Consider the following 21461-nt stretch of genomic DNA (forward strand, 5'->3'; position numbering starts at 1 on the left):
CCTTGACTCTCTACGTAGAATGTCATCTCCTTAAATATTCCTGATAACGAGATATAATTATGCTTTACAATTTTTATTGTGAACCATTGCAGTTCAGCAATCTGAATGACAGGTCAGTCCCCTCCACGCCTTCCTTCTGTCACTTCCCCTGTGGCACCTCTGTTCCCTCCCTATAAGAAACTACTACTATGCCGAATGTGTTTGTTCCCTTCTTATGTATATTTTATGTTCATCTCTTCTTGATATATCCCTAAACAATATGTGATATTGCTTTGAATCCTTTATACACATACATAAATGATATCATATTGTCTGTATTCTCTTGTGACTTATTTTCTTTGTTATGACTCTCAAATCTTCCAGACTGCTTTAGGTAGCTCTGGGTTAACTCAGATTTGCCTGGTTTTCTATGCATTAATTTCCACATCCATTCCCATGGTGACACAGTCTAAGATGTCAATCAAAAAGGATGCTAACTCAGAAGATGCATGGTCCTGTGTCCTAGAGCACACAAAACAAGAGCTTCTGGTACATTCTCCTAGAGCGTGATTGCTGAATTGGAGGGTGTAGGTGCCCTTCATTTTACTGCGCACTGACCAAAAGGTCACTTGTATTTCACTCGTGCTATCTGTGTCATGTTGGGGCCCAACATGCATTCCACTTGGCTTTCATCCATCTTAATTACTCCCAAAGTTTATAAACTCTACACAAAAATTGTGAGAATAAGAGTGATGAAACAAACCAACGACCTCTCCAAATGTCTGCCTGCAACATCTGGGACCTGTGGCTATGTTACCTTTGTAGAAATGACTAAATGGAGGTTATTGAGAAGGGGTTATCCTGCGTTACCCAGACATACCAATGTCAATGCGGGTGTTTATACTAGGGAGGTAAGATTTGGAGAAGGCTGGTGACAGCAGAAGCGAGGCAGGAATTGGGTAAGAGGTAATGCAAGCAAACCGGAAAGCCACTCATTTCTTCTCTGGAGCTTCTGGAAGGACCACAGCCCTGGCAACTCATTTTAGCTTTCTCATCCCAAGAAGCACAAGACAATAAGTCTGTGTTGTGTTGAGCCACTAGTTTGCCAGAACTAATCGTCCCAGGAATTGCAAATGGATATAGTAAGCAAGAACCCCCCCCCTCTTGAAACAAATCAGAGAGGCCAGATCTTCCCTCTGGTGGTCCCCTCACACCCACACTGAGGATGGACTGTCTTTGTTCATTCAGAATGCTAAGAAACACCATGAACTGGACAGCTGGTCAACAGAAATTTGTTCCCCCATAGTTCTGGGGGGGGCTTGAAGGCCAAGATCGAAGTCAGCAGACTTGGTGGCTGCAGAGAGCCCTCATGGATGGCTCTGCATCTCCAGGGAGTGGAAGGGCACAGCCTGCTTCCTGAACTTCCTTTTATAAGGACAAGGATCCCATCGATGTCCTTTTTCTAAGGACCTCTCTTCTTCCACCATCTAGGCCCGTCATCTCCCAAAGACACACCCTATGGCCAGCCTGAGGGTTAGGATCCCTACATCCGCATTTGGGGGACACAACTATTCGGACAGTGGAATAAGCATTTAGTGAAGGTTTTAGTCCTTTCTGCTTCCTTCTCCCTCCCAATCTTCCCCCACTGCTGACCTTCCAGTTTGCCCTGTAGTTCCCACCAAAGGGAAATTCCTCTGCTGCCGAGGGCTCTAATTTGAGGAAATCTAGAGGATTCCTTAGGGACGCTAACAAAAGCAAATCACTGTTTTCATGTTTCGGGCCCTGCCCGGCGTCCCCTCACAAGGCATCTCATTTAAGTTTCAGAGCAATTCTATCAACCATTACCAGTCATTATTAGGAACTCATTATTGGTTCTAGGCTCTCTTAAAGAATCCACTTAACTACACAGGCACGGTTGTCTCTTTCTTATTGATGAGTAGATTGGGAGAAGTTAAGTACCTTACCCAAACCCTCAAAGCTGGGTGTGTCACAGTGTGAGGGTTTGTGACCCAGACCCATGTAGTCTCAAAGTCTCATGAGAAGAGCGAGGAAGGGACACACTCAGCTCTGGCTCCAGTGATGGCGCATCCATATTGTGAGCCCCATTTGCCTGATCCTAGGGGGTACCTGGATCCACATTTATCTTCTGTATGTGCATCAAAGGGAGTGTGCACCTGCAGTTACTAGAGCAGGTACCTAGGCCACTGGCACACCAACCCAGCAGGGACTGCATACCAGTTCCAGAGCCCCTGTCAATATTCCTCTCCCATTTTCTGAGATAATTGTCAGGCTTACAACATCTCCCACTGGAGCAACTATCAGAGGGCGTCTATAGGGAAAGCAGAGTGGGTTGCTGGCAGAGGGATGGGGAGGGAAAGGGAGAAGGAGTGGGAGGGAGAGGGAGAAGGAAGGAGAGAGAGAGAGGGAAGGAAGGAGGAGCAGGAGGATGGAGAAGGAGAGGGAGGAATAGAGGTGAGGGAAGGGCGTACGTACAGAGTGTGGCTATTAAAACCCTTTCTGGTGTGATGGCTGGGGTCTACCACAGAGGTCAGGTGTGTCGCTCTGATCTGCTGATGAAGCTCAGAGATAGGAAAGGGGCTGTGCACAAACGAGGAGACTTCAGTGGCCGTTACCCTGGCAATGGGCCAGAAAGGTACTCCCTCTCTCCTTAAGACGTTGATTAAACAGCAACTCCATTTGCCTAGTTGCAGGTGTGTGTGATCACAGGATTAGTTTCTGTCTGAGAGAATGCGACAGAAGTAAAGTGTATAAAGCCAGCGGCGGCGGGGGGGGGGGGGGGGGGGAAGGGGGGAGAGGGGGGAAGGGGGTCAGTTCTAGCAAAAGATGTGTCACCTTTCCTGGATGTAGCTCTCTTTTTCTCTTTACGGAATCCAGAAATGACTTCACGGTGCAGAGCGGCCTACGAGCCTAGACTGTTTGGATAGTTACCCAAGTGGGGTTTATTTAAGATACTTCATGTGTGCGAACTCTGGTGTCTTATATTTGACCATGTCCCCTGGAGGGGGAGACCTGGTGGCACTCAGAGGAAGGACAGCAGGTTACCGAGAAGAGACTTGATATCCTATGAGCATATACAGGGGGAGGAAATCTCCCCTCAGGAACAGTCATAGGGGAGAGGAGTAAGGGGAAAATGGGAGGGAGGGAAGAATGGGAGGAGACAAGGGATGGGATAACCATTGAGATGTAACAAGAATAAATTAATAAAATATTTTAAAAAAAGATACTTCGTGTGTGTGTGTATGTGTGTGTGTGTGTGTGTGTGTGTGTGTGTGTGTGTGTATGTGTGTATGAGTTAGTTTTATCCTAATCAATGTCATTGCACCCTACCCAGCACCAAGAGGCAACTACAGGGGATTCACACTTTTAGTATGGATTAAAACTAATGGGGCTATCTACTCCGGTGTCCTGACCACATAGAATATAAACAGAAGCACACCCATTACCCTACTACTTCCATTTTTATTGTCAAATACCCCCCCGCCCGTGTGTGTGTGTGTGTGTGTGTGTGTGTGTGTGTGTGTGTGTGTGTGTGTGATGCACCTGTGGAGTCCAGAAGAAGATGTGGGATCCACTGAAGCTAGAGTTACAGATGCTGTGAACCACCCACTGTGGGTGCCAGGTACCAAAGTCAGGTCCTAGGCAAGGGCAGTACATGCTGTCAACTGCTGAGTCACCTCTTTTTTTTTAAAAAAACTTTTTTGAAGATTTATTTATTGTATATGAGCGCTCTATTTGCATAGATACCTGTATGCTGGAGGAAGAGGGCATTAGATCACATTATAGATGGTTGTGAGCCACCATGTGGTTGCTGGGAATTGAACTCAGAACCTCTGGAAGAGCAGACAGTGCTCTTAACCACTGAGCCATCTCTCCAGCCCCCTGAGTCACCTCTTAAGCCCCCTATTCACCTTGTTTTTTTTTTTTTTTTTTACTGTTTTGTTGAGACTTTTGAGGTTTGTTGCTTAGGTAAGGATGTTTGTCCAGCAACCTCCAAAGACCCGTCTGTCTCTGCCTCCCTGATGCTGGGATTCTAAGCCCTTGGTATTGCTCTTGGCCTTTTTATGTGGGATCTTGGGACTGAACTTGGGTTCACGTGCATGTACTTTACTGACTAAATTCTCTCCAGCCTGGAATCACATTCCTGCTTAGGGTTAACCTCTGTGACTATGTAAGGGTGAGAATAATTGACATTTGAAGTATACATCAAATCTGTGGATCAACTCTGCTTGGCAAGGAGTTCTCTTTCAGCTTTGGAAGGTTGCTGGTTTCCTGCTCCACTCCCAGGAAGGACCAGAGCTTTTTGTATGGGAAAAAAGTCTTAACATATACTCATCTCTCCCCACCCCACTTTTTCTTTCTATCTCTTGGATTGAATTAGTTTGCCTCAAATTTGGCATGTGTAAATCAAGTCAGTGTAGCCAATAGTTTGGTTATGAGGAAAGAAGTGGACTCTGAATGCTGGAGGCTAGTGTGCTCCCAACCCATCTGGTTTGCTTCAGGTACCATTCTGCCTGGGGTAGGGAGATGGGTTCGGTGATTTAACGAGGTTGCTTCGGGCAAAGGCAGGCGGACGCTAGAGTGGCAGAGGAAGCAGGTGTTTCCATAGGTAAATATTCCTCTCTCCACTCTTGCCAACAACTACCCCAAGGATTTACTGATTTATACCCCCCCAAAATTCCTTCCTCTGACAGAATGCTCTAATACATGTTTTATCACGAGTCCTTGCGGTGAATATTTTTCACTATCCATCATTTAAATGCCATTTTTGCAAACTCAGATTATTTATTAAATATTCATTGTGGGCACTGCCAAAAAAAAAAAGTCACTCATTTTCCCTTCACCCTATCTCAACAACCACCCTTATTTGGCGAACTCCCCATTCCTGTTAATCGAGTGACTGGACTTCCTTCTTTGAAGCTATGTCAAATATGCTGGTTGATGTCTGGCCTCTCGTTTAAGTTTGCACTGCTGTACTCTTTCCACGAAGCTACCTATATATAATTATAATGTTAAGATATTCATCAAAAGTCTATTGAATCCACATGTTACAGTTTACTCCACAGTTTCTGCCATCTATAACGGGTAGAATAATATCTACTTCTCGGAGTTATTTCAGACTCTGCTGATAGATGGAACCTAGCCTAGTGTCTGACAGTGTGGGATTGGCAGATGGGAGGCGGCTTGGGTCCAGACTGACTGGTTTGGAGTTCCAGCTTCCTCTCTACCGAGCTGTACTTGGGAGGATTTACTTTCTCTTTGCCAGTTTCCTCAGGTATAAGATATGGGTGGCAGCCATCCCTACTGCGTGGGCCTGCTGTAAAAAGCATATGAATGCTACGTGAGTCACTGTTGCTGGCCTTATTTTTATTCCTGTCCAATACAGTTGGTCTTTGTCAAAGTCTGGGCATCGATCCCTTCAAGTAACTGAATTTTGTGTGTTATTGCTTTACCTAAAGCTCCTGCAATAACAGCAAACAACTCAAAAATTGTCTGGGCAATGAGTTAAGAGGTGATGGACGTAGCTTACAATTACCAGAGAGTAGACAGTTGGGGTTTTCTGCACAAGGGGCATTCATTTCTATATGAAAGGAGACACTTCTGGTCCTTTCTTCAATATCCTTAACGTAATGGCTTTAGGTGACATCGAATGCTCCCTGTCACCCACTAAATGGCTGTGCTGCCTCTTGTTGATTAATGTGATACGAATTCGCTCTTAATTAGATTTACTAGTTTTGATTTTCACATCTTATCATTTATTATGCTCTTCTTTTGTTTTTGTTATGATTTTCTCTGCCTGTTAGCCTCCGTATGTACACTCGAGGTTGTGTGCGTTTTCCAGGTTCTCCAGAGACTGAGAACTAATGAAACATAGATGAAGATGACGACAGATGATAGATGGATGGATGGATGGATTGATAGGTGGATAGATAGACAGATAGATGGGTGGATGGATAGATGGGTATAGTACAGCATTTGGTATAAAATTTATTCTTTTTTTTTTTCAACTTTTAGAGACTTTATTTTCCTTCCATTTCTCCCTTTGCTCACGTGTCTGCAGTGCAACTCAGGACCACTCAGTGGTGGCTCCAACCCACTCAGTGGCCTGCGCAGTGGGAGCGGCTGGCCAGTCCTCAGTGGTTGGCTGGGAGCTCCAGTCCTCAGTAGGGAACTGCTGGATGGGTACGGAGGGCACCTGCACACCCTCAGACCAGTCAACCACCTCTGGCTGCGCAGCGGTGAACTCAGGAGCTGGTGCAGTCCATTCTCCCTGGAATTCCTCCTTGGTCACAGCCTTCTCAGCAGCAGCCTGCTCCTCCTTCTCAATCTCCTCTGGGTCTCTGTAGAAGTAAAGATCAGGCATCACCTCCCATGGGTGCTCACGGGAGATAGTGCCACGCATGCGGAGTACTTCCCGGGCCAGCATCCACCACATCAGACCCACTGGGTGAGCTCCCTTGTTGTTGCATGGGATGGCAATGTCAACATAGCGCAGAGGAGAATCCGTGTTGCACAGAGCGATGGTGGGCAGGTTGACGTAAGAGGCCTCTGTGAGGGGCTGGTGGTCAGCCCTGGGGTCAGTCACCACTAGAAGCCGTGGCTCCCTGAAGGCTGCTTGGATCTGGTTGGTGAAGGTCCCAGGTGTGAAACGGCCTGCAATAGGAGTGGCTCCAGTGGCAGCAGCGAACTTCAGCACAGCTCGCTGGCCAGTATTCCTGGAGGAGATGACGCTGACGTCAGCAGGGTTCTCAATGGCAACAATAGCACGAGCTGCAAGCAGCAGCTTCTCCCAGGTCCTCTTCAGATTTATGGTGTAGATACCGTCACTCTTCCTTTTGTAGATGTACTGCTCCATCTGAAAGTCAAGGTTGGTGCCACCTAAATGGGTTCCCGCGGCAAGGAATTTGAGGACATCCTCCTCCTTCATCTGCAGGACATCAAGGGCTCCGGACATTGTGTAAGCTTCCCTTTAAGTTACGACGGGAATCGAGAACAACGCCGTATGGACCCGTCCCTGGGCAGCGTGGAAAGGCATAAAATTTATTCTTATGCTTATAGACACCAAGGAATCCTATAGCTTGGCAACCTGCAAGCTGGATTCCAGAAAGGTGAGGTGTACAATCCCAAACCAACAGAGAAGGACGTTTTAAAAGTTCATATATAAGCCCAAAGGCCTATAACGCAGCGGTGTTTATGTCAAAAGCAGGAAGTGATGGATGTCCCATATCAAACACATAGGAATTTCTCTTCCTGAAACTATTATTTTTTTTTTGAGTCAGAGTCTTGTTATGTTGTAAGAGCTGGCATTGAACTCCCAATTCCCCAGTCTCATCCTCTCAAATAAGTCAGATTACAGCTGGGCGTCTCTATGCCTGCTGTTCCTTCACTTACTCTCTGTTTGTGCACTGGATTTATAATGCCCAGCACGCTAATGAGAGCAGATATTCCTTAGTCCACTGAGAAAAATGCCAGCGTACTCTTGCAGACGTCCTATGAACAATACTACAATAGCTACCTAGGCATCTCTGAGCCCGGTCAAGTTGACGTGCAAAATTGGCCATGTGTGTGGGAGACATTGGATGAGAGTCATCCGGCATTGAGGCTGTGCTAGTTAGCTTTTGCCAACTTGACCCAAATTCTTAGGCACCTAGGCACAGGCACCTCCATCCGATTGGCCTGTGAGGGATTTTAAAAAATTGTTAATTGGTGAATGGCTCAGCCCACTGTGGGCAGTGTCATCACTAAGCAAGTGGGTCTGGGTTGTATAAGAGAGCTGAGCAAACCAGAGAGAGAAGTTAGTATAAACCTCCGTTGTCCCGGCCTCTGCTCCTACGTGGGCTCCCGCTCTGACTTCCCTCAGTGATGGACTTTGATAGGGCGTGTAAGCCAAATCAACCCTTTCTTCCCGAAGTTGTTTTTCTTTATCACAGCAACAGAAAGAAAACTTGGACAGAGGTTGTACAATCCCTCTAGTCAGCAAACAGAAAAATACCAAGTAGTAAAGCAAAGGGCACTCTTACTCATTTTTCCACAAATCTAGTTAAGATGGGACTAGAGAGATGACTCGGTGGTTAAGTGCACTGGATTCTCTTCCTGAGTACCCGGGTTCAATCCCCAGCACCCACACACCAACATTCTCTCCTGGCCTTCACCTGCATCACATCAGGCACACACATAGTACACAGACATACATGTAGGCAAAACACCCACACTCAGAAAATAATGAATGATTCAATGCATCTAGTTAGTGGGCTTTGGGTGCCTTTTCCTTGATATTTGAAAATCATTCTCAGCCTTTATGCATAGGTAAATATTCACCTGAATCATATATATATATATATATATATATATATATATATATATATATATATATAAAATTTCAATAAATGGTTTCTCTGTGTAGCCTTGGCTGTCTTGGACTTGATTTGTAGACTAGGCTGTCCTCGAACTCACAGCAATCCACTTCCTCTGCCTACCGAGTGCTGGGATTGCAGCATATGCCACGAAACCTGGCAAGGGTTTCTTGATTGTGGCTTCATGAGTGTTTTAAGGCACACTTCAGGCAGATCTCATTACCTGGGACATCTATGTTTTGTTCCCGGCCACACTGCGTGGCTTTGCCAAGAATCTTTTCCGGGATTCATTTGCTGTTCTATCTGGCAGGAAATTGACTTTTATTTGTGTTTATATGCAGCATGTGCATACACAAGTTAAAAAAGGCAACATTAATAACCGTTAAGATCCCTTTGAACAGCATATGTTATGCCAAGTGCGCCTGGTCGGAATATTTCATCAGTACACACCACCTTTGTTTTGCAGGAAGCAATCGTGGAAGCTCCTGGTGGGTTGTTGTTTTTGTAACATAAGGCTGATTTCGCTCACTGATACTGAATTTTAGTTTGTTTGCATTCACGCACAGTGTTGGCTTGGGCTTTTCTGTGTGGGAGTGTCTCTATCGGATGTGAGGCTTTGAATCCTATGTATCTCGTAATGTGAACACCATGGGATTCTTTGCTTTGGAAAAGTTTGCAGACTGCAGGGTTGAGTCGCACAAGGAATAGTTAGGAACATATCTCTGTAGACACTGGAAATAAACTTTGAGTCTACACTTTTTTTTTGTCTTGTTTGTTTAGTTTAGTTTTTTGTTTGTTTTGTTTTGTTTTGTTTTGTTTCTTGTTGAGACAGGGTTTCTCTGTATACCCTTGGCTGTCCTGGACTTACTTTGTAGACCAGTCTGGCCTCGAACTCACAGAGACCCACTTGCCTCTCCATCCCCAAGTGCTGGGATTACAAGCATATATGCCACTGTGTCTGAGCATTAAAAAAAAAAACTATGTCAAATTTAAGATGTCATGGTTAAATTTGTTTTCTTTTGAAAGGGAGCAATGTTGGAGGGAAGGGAGAAATGGTGTTTAATTATATCACAAACTCAAAATAGAAAAGAAGTAATAAAAATTGTTATTTGACAGTTTCACACCTATGTAAATGAACTGAAGTCATTTTAACCCCTTATTGTCCTCTCTCATGCCACCTGTGCCTTCTCTAAATGAAACCATTTTTTCCCCCTTTTGGGCTTTCATGTTTTTGTGGATGTGTGGCCCACTGAGCTTAACCAGGGTTGTTTGTGCAAGCATGGGTGGGAGGCTACTTACTCGCCGTGCATGGGCAACTAACCAGAGGGCACACCACTAAATGCACTGACATCCCTCTCCTGCCCCCTCCCAAGCACCGCTGAATGTTGGTGGTCACTGGAGGTCCTTCAGGAAGGGGGTCAGGTCTCAGGAACTCCTCTCTGTTCCATGCTGAAGTGTTGAGGCCCTAATGCTGTGCAGGTCGCATTTAGGTCAGCAGAGCTGTGATGAGTTTGGGGGTGCAGTCGCCCTGTCATATCCAGAAGGCACTTTTGTGCAACATATACACACCTGATCTCTCCACTCCTTGATGTTCCCTGAGACTTTGCGGGGGGGGGGGGGGGACGACGACTCACCGAGATGACCCATCTAGGTCTGAACATCTCACAATCCCTGCAGTCAAAGTGGGGAACCCTTGACTTTAAAACCACAGAACCTGGGTTTTACTGAAGCTTCAAGCGAGCTCACATTTTTGCATAATGTATACGCGGCTTAAAAGTTGTTTAATGTTGGCTGCTGTATTTGAGGGTTTGGTCTTAATTTTGCCAGTTTGATCCTGGCGATGGGTAGTTTTACTGTTCTTTGTTTCTGCTGTAGTTTGTATCTTGAATATTTCCAAAAGGCTCATGTGCTAAAGGCTTGGTCCCGGATGGTGCTGCTGGGCAGTGCTGACATCTCTGAGATGAGATACTTGTATGAGACCACTAGTTCATTTGAGGCATGCTCCTGCTCCTTGCTTCTTAGCTGATAGGCAAATGATTTCTCTCTGTCTTGCACTTCCAACCATAATGTATGGTCTTATCACAGGCCCAAAGCAACAGAGCCAATCAGAGGTCAACCAAACCGTTTCTCTTTATAAGTTGATTACTTCGGGTGTTTTTCTATAATGATGAAGAGGTAACTAAGACTGGTTACTTGTTACGTCATTTACTTATTCCCTCTCTTGCTTTCTTTGGGTTTCCGTTGCTGTTATCCTTGTCACTCTCCTTTGCTCATGTGACTGACCCCTCCCTTGCTTCTCTGCAGTATTTGGATGCTGTAAGCACAGACCTTCAGAAAGGTAGGATGGACCATTAGCTGTGGGCTAGAGGTGCAATCAAAAGATCCCAGCTATGTGATTGTTATCAGTGGGGAGCTGCACTACGAGTTTCCATTGTATGTGGATCAATTTAATGGTTGCCAGAAAAAAATCCCATGCATACTACAATTAAGGGAGAAAAGGAAGCCCATGTGATCTAAAGAAATGTGGGAAAGAAAACTGAGGCCTTGCAGAGAGAAGTGGAGAAGGGGACCATGTAAGGCCAAGAAGACGGAGGAGAAGCCAGCTAGCTGCCTTTGTCCCTCCAACGCCCATGAGGCCTCACTGCATCTCTATACATTTCTCTCCATAAGGAGAGCTGTTTTTATATGATTCCCTTTTTACCCTTAGTGTAGAGCTTCTGATTCATGCCTTCGAACACAGCTTGCAATATTTTCCTACATTTTAAAAGCTTAATGCTTATTTGACTTGAGTTTTTAAATAATAGAAGAATTAAAAATAATTAAAAGGGGCTGAATTGATGTGAATTAATTATCTCTCCCATTGATCACAAGGAAAGATCCAGACACCCGGGTTCTCTGCTAATGTTTGCTTTGCACATTTTCTGTTTCTCTTGGCAGCCACAACACTGGCACATGGCTTATTCTTAATGATTGTCTTAAATTTCTCCCAAATAGGTAAGGTATCAGATTCCCATCTCCCTGAGTTACAAATCCAAGTTAGGTAAAAAATGAAATCTATAAATCTGTGGCTATACAGGTACATAGTGGGGAAAAGCCTGGAAGAATATACACCGAAACGTTACGAGTGTTTATCCATGTTTTTCCTTGTTTATGCTTTTCTGCAAACAAGGAGAGTATATTACTTTATAATCAAATAAATGCAATTATATGACACTAAAAATTAACTTCCTCCAGGTCTGACTTTGCTGAGAGATGGAGGTTCCTAAATACACAGTGGTTCTGTTTTCATTGATTTCCACATTTGCTATCATTTGGGCCAAAAGCAATTTCACAGAGCACTTTTTTTTTCATTTTATGAGCCTTGAGGATGCTTTATCTTTCCAGCTTACATGACTAATAGAGAACTATTTACCTGAGCACCTGACTTGAGGCAGGAGGAGAGTGGGCCACGGTATTTATCACTGTCTGCTCTACACCTGATCTCTTAGCTGGTTCTGACCTGAATCTCAGGCACAGGTAACAGCTAAATGTCTGACACAAGTGCATGTATTACTCATTGTGTTTTTTAGCAGTCTGCCTCACGCTGGTGTAAGCTCTGATGGTGAGACACAGAAGCTGACAAGAGACCAAACCTGTCTATATTAGTCTCATTTTTCATCCCTGGGAATAAATGTCTGACATAAACAACATAAAGGATGAACTATCTGGGTTGCTCATGGTTGCAGAAGGCAGGCCATCGTGGCAGGGAGGGCAGAGCAGAGAGGAGATGCTCATCTCGAGGTGGCCGGGTGGCAGAGAGAGGGAAGAAACTGGAACCTTGGTAGCCTTCAAAGGCGGGGCCCCAGTAACCTGCTTCCCCTAGCTATGCCCCCCCCACACCCCCAGGTTTGCATTAATAACATTGCCAGCCAAATCGCTCTAAACAGGAGCCCATAGAGAGCATTTCACATGCAAACCATAACACCCTGTTTTTTATGGAGCTGATATTCTAATGGAGAGATGTGTAAACAAATTATAGCATAGCGTACAAAAAATACAAACTACCCAGGGGAAAATGTTTCAGTGGGGGTGCTGTACATATTAAATTTAGAGGAAGGATTTTTTTTTCTGAAGTGGCCGTATTTGTACTGATATCTGAGAATACAGGCAAAAGCATCCCAGGCAGTCAGTAGAGATGCTGCTGTGAAGATTATAATGCCAGACGAACATTTTAGAACAAGGAAGACTGATGATCTGAGCCGACAGTGCTTAGGTCAGGAGGAGACAAGTCTTAAGAGGTGGAAAAATGGCAGTTTGTGAAGGTGCAGGGCATGGTGGAGGAGACGTGGGTATTGTTTTGACAAGAAACTAACCATAGTAGTTGCCTTTCTCGTCTCCATGGCAAAATACCCGGCATAGGTAACCTAAAGGAGAGGCTATCTGCTTAGCTCATGGTTTCAGGGGCGTCGGTTCATCATAGTATGGAAGGCAGAGCAGAGAAATTCACTTCACGGCAGCCAGGACGAAGAGAAAGAGAATATTGGAAGGGATGAGCACAAAAATCTCCAAGGAAACATCTCTAACCACACTCACATCTAGCCTTTACTAGCCCCTACTGCCATCGTACCGGGAGTCCATAGAGTGAGTAATCCGCTCATTGGATCAGAGACCTTGTGATCTAATTAATATCTGGCGATGGCATCCTGAACACATCCAGAGGTGAGCTGCACTAATCTCGTAGGCGTCTCTCAAGCTGACCGAGCTGACAATGCGGATTAGCCATCACATCACTGGAGCGTTTTAAGGGGGGGGGGTATGACGAGGTTATTTTATGTATCGAAGAGATAACTCCAGAGCCTCTTCTCTGGGCTGATGGGATAGATGACCTTTCCACCCTAGTCCTCTTGCTAAATACAAAAGCTATCCTGGATGTTATTTATAAAGAAAATATAAGAAGATTTGGGAATGGGGAGAGAAGAAAGCAAGTCGGCTGCTTGGCCTTGGGACCTGAGCACAACATAGTTGAGAAAGCCATGTTGGTTCTGTATGTTTAAAATATTTTTTGCGTCATGTATCCCAGACTCAGAGCTGAAGAAACAAGCAACTAAAAATCAAGTATTGACTCTCAAATGCTCTATAACCAAATAAGAGTTTACACTGCTTAAGCAAAACACCAGGAAAGGGGCTGGATAACAGAAGAGAGGAAACTTTTAGATTGTAACCACTGACTGTAGCCAAGTGTCTCAGCAAAAGCTATGGTCTGCCCCACCCTTGGCGGCAAAGATTTCTACCTTTGAAAGGCTAAAACGGACTAGGTGTCAATCCCCTGGAAGGAAAGCCAAGTTGGAAACTGAAATTTTCACTTTTCTGAGCAGGAACAAGTTCTAGTCTCACAGGGCATCAGTGATCATGACTTATGAGGCCTGGACTCCCTCCTCCACCTGGGAATAGCCATTTACCTTTGTTATTCACTATGGAAGTAGTTATCAGAGGAGGCCTGCTAGAAACAGGATCTACCACTGCTAAGAAGAAGGAAACTACTACCTTCTCTGTGGGGTCAGTGGAAATCACTTAGTAGCAGGGTGCTCCTAAGCCTCCTAGCCAGGAAGGTGCCAGTGAAGATCAGTGAGGAACCAGGACTCCCAACCTTTTGGCAAGAGGAGGTACATTGTCTTCCCAGGTGTCTAAAAGGCTTGGCTTGGAACCCTGGCTTTTACCGCCACCAGAAAAAAAAATGAGGTGGCTTCAAACATTTTCCTTAGTAGACCAGTGTTAATTTCTGACAGTAATAAATAAATAAATAAATAAATAAATAAATAAATAAATAAGTGTGTGTATAATATCATAGCTGGAATAACTAAAAAGCCTTCACAAAGAGATGCACACAGACACATATACAAATTAAAAACAGGATTCTAAACAATGTTAAATAACCAATAGAATGGCAGGAAAAAGATTTTTAAAAACCCTGAAAAATTAAATAGTACCCAACACAGTTTTTATAATGTCACACCTGACCCAGAGCAGATCAATAGTTACACTAAATATCAATGGCCTAGACACACCAATTAAAAGAAAGATGAACAGAGTGAACGGAAAGTATAACTCAACCGTCTATAGCAAATTCACTTTAAATGTTACAACATAGGATGGTTGAAGAAAAAAAAAAGCATACAGAAAGATACATAGTGCACACGTCAATCAAAGTGAAGCAAGAGTGGCCATGTTAATATCACATACCAGTAGATTCATAGTAAAGAGAAGTTATCAGTGATGAAGATGGACATTGTGTCACGAGAAGAGTCAATCCATTAGGAAGTCATAACAAAAAATAAAAAATATATTCAAAACAACAGAACTGAGAAAAATATTTGAAATGAAACGTAACTGAAAGGAAAAACAGAAATCTATAACTATTGCCAGGTGTTAAACAGACAGAACCTCTAGTTAGAAAAACCAACAGGAGTGCAGAATAACCCAACGACGTTATCAAACAATATCAAGCAACGAGTTCTAGTCTATGCTTCCATGACATTTTACCCGAAAGCATAATACAAAAATGTCTACAAATGATGCCAAGACGTACCATATTCTGGGTCATAAAACAAAATTCAGCAAAGTTAAAAGGACCAAAATCACACACAGAATATTTTCTGATGACAATGGAGTCAAATTATGTATCTTAACACTCCAAGCACTGGATACTAGATACTTCTAATGATCCATGAGTCAAGGAGGAAAGCTCAAAGGAAAAAAAAATTAATTAAATTTGTGAGTCACTGATAAACTGATGCCTGAGTAGAGGCTGACAGTGCTGAGTGCACATCTTAAGAAAAAAGACACCTCCAAATAGACACCTCAGCTCTTTTTATATTACCCTAGAAAACAGCAGCAAAATGAACCCAAACCAAGGAGAAGGAAGAAACAATAAAGAGTAGAAATTATTAAAATTGAAAGGAAGGAAAAATATAGAAAAGCAATGAGAGACAAAAATACGTTTCTTTAAAAATATCAATAAAGTTGATATATTAGTAGCAAGGCTGACAAAAAAAGTCTAGACTTAGATTATTAATATCAATGTGAAAAAAAGGGCCTATCACTACTGACTCTATGGACTCCAAAGGATATGAGAATAGGTACAGTATTAGTATTAGTATTAGTATTAATATTAGTATTAGTATTAGTATTAGTATACATGAGGATTTGATAATTTAGATGAAATGGGCTGATTCCTTGAAAAACACTATGTACTACAACTCACCCAAAATGAAACAGATCATTTAAACCTCCAGCCACTAGAGATTTTATTTATTTCAATAAAAATTACATTCCTTTTTTTTTTAGCTTTTAAAAAATGTTTATTTATTCATTTACATCCCAATCATACCCCTCCTCTCCCTCCTCTCCTCCAGTCCCACCTTCCCTCCCTCTTCCCTTTCCCCTCTTCCATGGCTCTCAACCTCCCAAGTCACATCAGGACGGAGCGCATCATCTTCCTCTGTTTCCTGGGGAGACAGGATGAAGTGATGGATGAGCAGGCCACAGAGTCCATGTCCGAGGCAGCTCCCACGCCCCTTACTAGGGAACCCACATGAAGACCACGCTGCCCATCAAGTACGTCTGTGTAGGAGGCCCAGGCCCAGTCAGTCCATGCACGGTCTGTGGTTGGTTCTTCAGTCTCCACAAGCCCCCCGGACTCTGGTTCATTGACTCTGCCGGTCACCTTGTGGAGCTCCTGTCCCCTCCAGGTCCTTCTCCAGGTCATCTGTGGAGCTCCTGTCCCCTCCTGGTCCCTCTACTTTTCCACAAGACTCACTGCATTCCGCCCAATGTTTGGCTGCGGGTCGCAGCATCTGTTTTGATCCACTGCTGGGTGGAGCCTCTCAGAGGACAGCTGTGTTAGTGCATTCCTATTTCTTAACTCTCTAAAAAAGAATTCTTTAGGCCAAGGTGGTTTTGATGGAGAATGCTACCAAACACTTGGGACAGCGTCAATTTCATTTACTCTCTCCCAGAAGAACAGGAAGGAAGGAGGGAGGGAGGAAAGGAGGGAGGAGGAGATAAAGAGAGAGAGACAGACAGACAGACACAGAGACATAGAGAGAGAGAGCAAGATGAAGAGAGACATAACTTCTTAATTTATCTTATCAAGCTTGCAGTACCACTATATAAAAAAACATACAAAGACAATGTGAAATAATAATACTATAAACAATGGCCTTCTTGAATACAGACACAAAAAATTAATGAAGTATTAGTAAATAGAATTCACTAATATTGTAGCTTTATATTTTCTTCTTGTATATCCTGTGCTGTTTTGATAGTTTTGGTCTCTAGGGAGGATAACTAATGTACTGGGCTTTATTTTTTTAAGTTAGTATGCAAAGTGACATTTTCATGCATTCTTAATTTTGTTGATCTGCTTGGTCCCCACTCCCGTTCCTCACCGCCTGCCTCTCTTCCCTATTTGTAGTTTGCTGCTCCCAGTATTTTCGTTTACAGTTTCATGGCAAATATGGTATACTACCCTCCTTACCCTTTTTCCTTAAAATTCCCCGTCACTGCCTCCTTTCTGCTTTTACTACCTATAGTCTCCCCCCACACACACACACGTACACACGAGGCACAAGCATCCATGCGCACACTCACACATGCTCACACAGATGCTAACCTCCACAATGAGAGAGAACATAATTGTCTATCTGAGCGAGCATTATTCCATTTATATATTATTTCCCGTTCATGTTCCTTCAAATTTCGTTTTTCTTTGTGACTAAATTAACCCGTTGTGTATATGCATCACACTTGTAGTATCTATTAACCCGTTGTGTGTATGCATCACACTTGTAGTATCTATTCATCCTTCATTCCCTCGCTGTTATGAATAAAGCAGCAATGACTGTAAAAGTGTGAGTGTCTCCATAGTGGGACATAGAATCCCTTGTGCATACGCCCAGGAGTGGTATGGTTAGGGCGTATGGTAGTTTTATTTTTAGTTTTTAAAGAACTCTGCATATTCGTTTCCATGCCATGCGTCAACTGTCAATTACAATTCTTGATCGTGTTAGTTTTATATCATGAATCCTTCCTGCTATTTTTCTTCTCTATCTTTAAAGTTATTTCTTAGATGTGTTTGTTTTAATTTTTCACACGAGTGTTTTGCTCACATGTATGTCTGTATAGCATGGTGCCTATAGAGGTCTGGGATTACATATGGCTAAGAGCTTCCATGTGGGTGCTGGGAACTGAATCAGGGTCCTCTGAAAGAGTGGCCAGTGCTCTTAACCACTGAGCCATTTCTCCAGCCCCTTTTATTTTGTTCTCACATCTTTCCTTCTCTTCTTCCTTCTTTCTCCCTCTTCCTTCTTTCTCCTTCTCCATCCTCTTATTTCTTTTCTTCTCAATTCATTTGGATTTTTTTTTTTTTTACATAAACAGTTGTGTCATCTGCAATCAAAAACCATTTTGTTTCTTCCTTCCCCATCTTGGTATAATTTATTTCTTTTCATCGTTTTAGCCTGTTAGCTAGAACTTTCAATGTGATGTTGAAGAAAGGCCATGAGAAGGAAGATCCTGATCTTGTTGCAGAACACACGGTGAGGAATGGTCCCAGCACTGGTTCTTTTGTAGATGTTCTCTATCAACTGGAGGAAGTGTCTCTTTATTTCTAATGTACTGAGTTTTGTTAGTGTTAGGTTTTGTAAGCACCTTTTCTACATCTCATGGTTCGATCAGACGATTTTTGCATCCTTAATCCATGGAGGTGAAAGATTACATTAATTGCTTTTTAGACGCAGAGCCATCCACAAGTAGGCTAAAAGCTAGATTGTAGTGTTCTTTTGATACATGGTTAGATTTGATTTGATAATATTTAATAAAGGATTTTTAAAAATCTATCTTCATAGGAAATACTGATTGCTCTGTGGGTTTTTAAAAGAATCTTTATCCGGATGTAATATAAATATAATTATGCTCTTGGGGGGGGTGTCTTTTCTATTGTGTTAGCTGGAAGAGATCTTATAATATTGGTGGTGTTTTTTATCGAACAGTTAGGAGAACTGGGCAGCAAAACCATTAGGGCCCACTGCTTTTTTTTTCTTGTATATTTGTCTGTCTATTTCTTTGATTTTGAAACAGGGTCTCAGACAGCCCAGATTTGCATAAAAATCCCTATATTGTCAAAGCTAATCTTGAATTTCCGGTCTTTCTTCTATGCCCCCACCTTCCTCACTAAGAAAGGAATGACTGGGTCTGCACCAATGTGTCTGGCTTCATGCATTTTATTTTTAAGATTATTAACTATGTAGTCACCTTATTTGATAGATTTGTGGTTAGTTGTCTATTTTACTTTATGAAAGTTTTGGTAGATTGAGTCTTCCAAAGAGTTAGTCCATTTCATACAAGTCCGTTCCATCATGTGGGTGTATGTTGCTCATGAAGGTGCTCAGACATTGTTTTACTGTTCACTAGATTAGCACTGACGGCTCTTCCTTCAATCTTGGTGATTTGATTATTTTCTGTCTTAATCAGGCTGTGTAAAGTTTATCAATTTTATTGTTGTGTTTAATAAACTAGATTTTGTATTTGATTATGTTCTCATGTTGTTCTCCTATTTTTAGCTCCATAGATTTATCTTTTAATTTTCATTGTTTATTTTCTTCTCCTCACTTTGGGCTTCTATTTTTTTTTTCATCCTCTGATTTCCTTAGAGGGAAGCTTCAAGTTCACATTGTCTATTTCATGTAGTCCTTACTTTCTAATACACGCTTGCAATGTGATAAATTTTCTTTGAAGGATGTTTTCTTACTGCTTCCCATAAATCTGATAAGCTCTATTTTCAGTCTAATTCAGTACATGATATCTTAACTTGTCTCTCCTGAGATTTCTTCTTGGACCCACGTGCTATTTAGAATTGTACTGTGTGACCTCTAAATGCGTTGGGATTTTCCCCACTATCTCACTGGTATTGACTGTTAGTTTAGCTCCACCGTGATCAAAGCACATACTTTGTAAGGTTTCTATTGCTCTACATTTGTGGAGGCATATTTAATAGCACAGCATATTGTTCATTTTGCTGACTGCGCCGTGTTAGCTTGAGATGCATTCATAATTGGTCCATGACATCCCTCATGGAGATCTAAAATCTAGGGACAATTGAGACCCTTATATCACCTTTGTTCCTCTTTCCTTTTGCCTTGAATCATTTCATATTACATTGTCTGTTCTTATGCACACACTATATAATCACTGGTTACACTGTATTACTTAGGGAAGTCTGACAAAGAAGAAGTCTATCCATGTTCAGAACCAGCACATTTTTTTCAATGCTTTTTTTTCCAAGAAATTTAAATTCAGGGTTTAAGTTTGAGCCCGTAGATATGAAATATGCAGGTACAGAGGAGGAACTGTAGACTTTATACTATCATTTGAAAAAGTATTCTGTAACTGTTAATGCAGGACAACAAATTGATGCTTCTGTCACTGTCTTCTATTTTTCATACATTTTATTTTTGTGTGTACGAGTGCTCTGCTTGCATGTGTGTATATGCCATGTGCATGCAGTTCATGTAGAGTCCAGAAGAGGGTGCTAGATCCCCCCTGGAACTGGAGTTCCTAATAATTGCAAGCCTCCATACCTGGGCATGGCAGGAACTAAATCTGGGTTCTGGAAGAGCAACAAATGATCTTAATCATTGAGTCATCTCTCCAGCCCCAGGTCTAACTATTTTTGTTGAATAATCCTTGGAGTGATACCAGGCTTGTTTCTCAGGTTTGGATACTCTGTTTTTAATAACACACACACACACACACGCACACGCACACGCACACGCACACGCACACGCACACGCACACACATACAGAGTGAGAGGGGGAGAAGGAAAGACATCATTCTTTCTCTTTGAAGATGGACCTGTATCATTAAGTAATGTTGTTGATCACTGTTTTTCTCTGAACCCTTTGTCTATCCTTGGGTTCTTTGGATTTGTGTTATAATGGCATATATTTTCCAAATCCCTCTTCTTTTGTCTTCTGGCTTTTTTTGTGAGTTTTTCTTTGATGCTTTGTGTTTGAATATGATGTATTTGGTGGCCCACCATCACACTCCCCTCTCCTTTTTTTTTTTTTTTTTTTTTTTTTTTTTGGTGTTTGTCTGCCTTGCTGGTCTCTGAGCTTCCTGGATCTGTGGTTTCTCTTTCTGTGGATCTATCAGTGGTTACCATTAATAACTAATGTTTGAAAATCCTCCATCCATATTTCATGTATCTATTCTGTCGTTTTCTACTTTTTTCTCTTCCTCAGATCCTCAGTGCTTAGATTTGACTGAGATTGTCTCACAGTCTTGGAAATTCTATTCAGTTTATTTCATTCTTATTTTTGTGTTTGCATTTTGGTCTTAGAGCTTTTAATTGGTCTCAGTTTAATCCCATCTCTTCTTTTTCGGCCGTGTCTAGAGATGCAGGGGGCTTCAGCGTATGACTTGAGGCTTTTAGATTTCACTGTGAGTGAGTACAATGGGAAGCCGTGGAGGGCTGGAGAGACACACAAGAGACAAATGTGTACAGCGAGCAGAGGAACAGAAGCAGGGAGCCCAGACAGAGGCTCCTGTAGTCATTCACGCTAGAGCTGGCAGCAGCCTGCACCAACCTCCCAGCCATTGGGGGGGGTGGGGGGTGGGGCTCAAATGTAGCTTGGTTTGGAGACCTGAGGCAGTTAACCAAAACATAAAGGAAAATCACTTTTAAATACTTGCCAGCTTTTTACTCGGGATGAAACTCTAGCTACCAGTTCTTGTCTTGACTTTTAACTTATACAGTCATGCCTTGATTCATAGTAGGGACTTTCTGTAAAACGCACTGTTAGGTGGTTCTGTCACTGTGTAGACAGAAAAGAGTACCTGTGCAAAGTTACATGGCTATGGCTATGACGTCACGTCGTATAATCTCATGGGACCACTATTGGAGATACAATCTCTGCTTCCTGACCAGAATGCCATTAAATGAACATGAATATATATATATATATATATATATATATATATATATATAAACATTCTATGTGCCATCCTGCTTTATCACTTACTACATGCAGTTTTTCTACAAGACAAATTTTATTCTATGCCATAGGTTTAAT

General features: G+C 42.6%; 1 protein-coding gene across 1 annotated transcript; it reads right to left on the minus strand.

Moving 5' to 3' along the window:
* Window positions 1-6049: 6049 nt before the first annotated feature.
* Window positions 6050-7025, minus strand: LOC311599455 (small ribosomal subunit protein uS2-like). Its single transcript, XM_084785364.1, has one exon. It carries the CDS (start codon window positions 6950-6952, stop codon window positions 6065-6067), a length of 888 nt encoding a protein of 295 aa, XP_084641490.1. The 5' UTR covers window positions 6953-7025; the 3' UTR covers window positions 6050-6064.
* Between the last annotated feature and the right edge of the window lie 14436 nt (window positions 7026-21461).

This window comes from Acomys minous (assembly GCF_964271855.1).
Source record: "Acomys minous genome assembly, chromosome: 6".
Classification (NCBI taxonomy): domain Eukaryota; kingdom Metazoa; phylum Chordata; class Mammalia; order Rodentia; family Muridae; genus Acomys; species Acomys minous.

Bases quoted from the DNA above. Each gene is read 5' to 3' on its own strand.
- LOC311599455 (XM_084785364.1), bottom strand. From the start codon at position 6,952: ATGTCCGGAGCCCTTGATGTCCTGCAGATGAAGGAGGAGGATGTCCTC.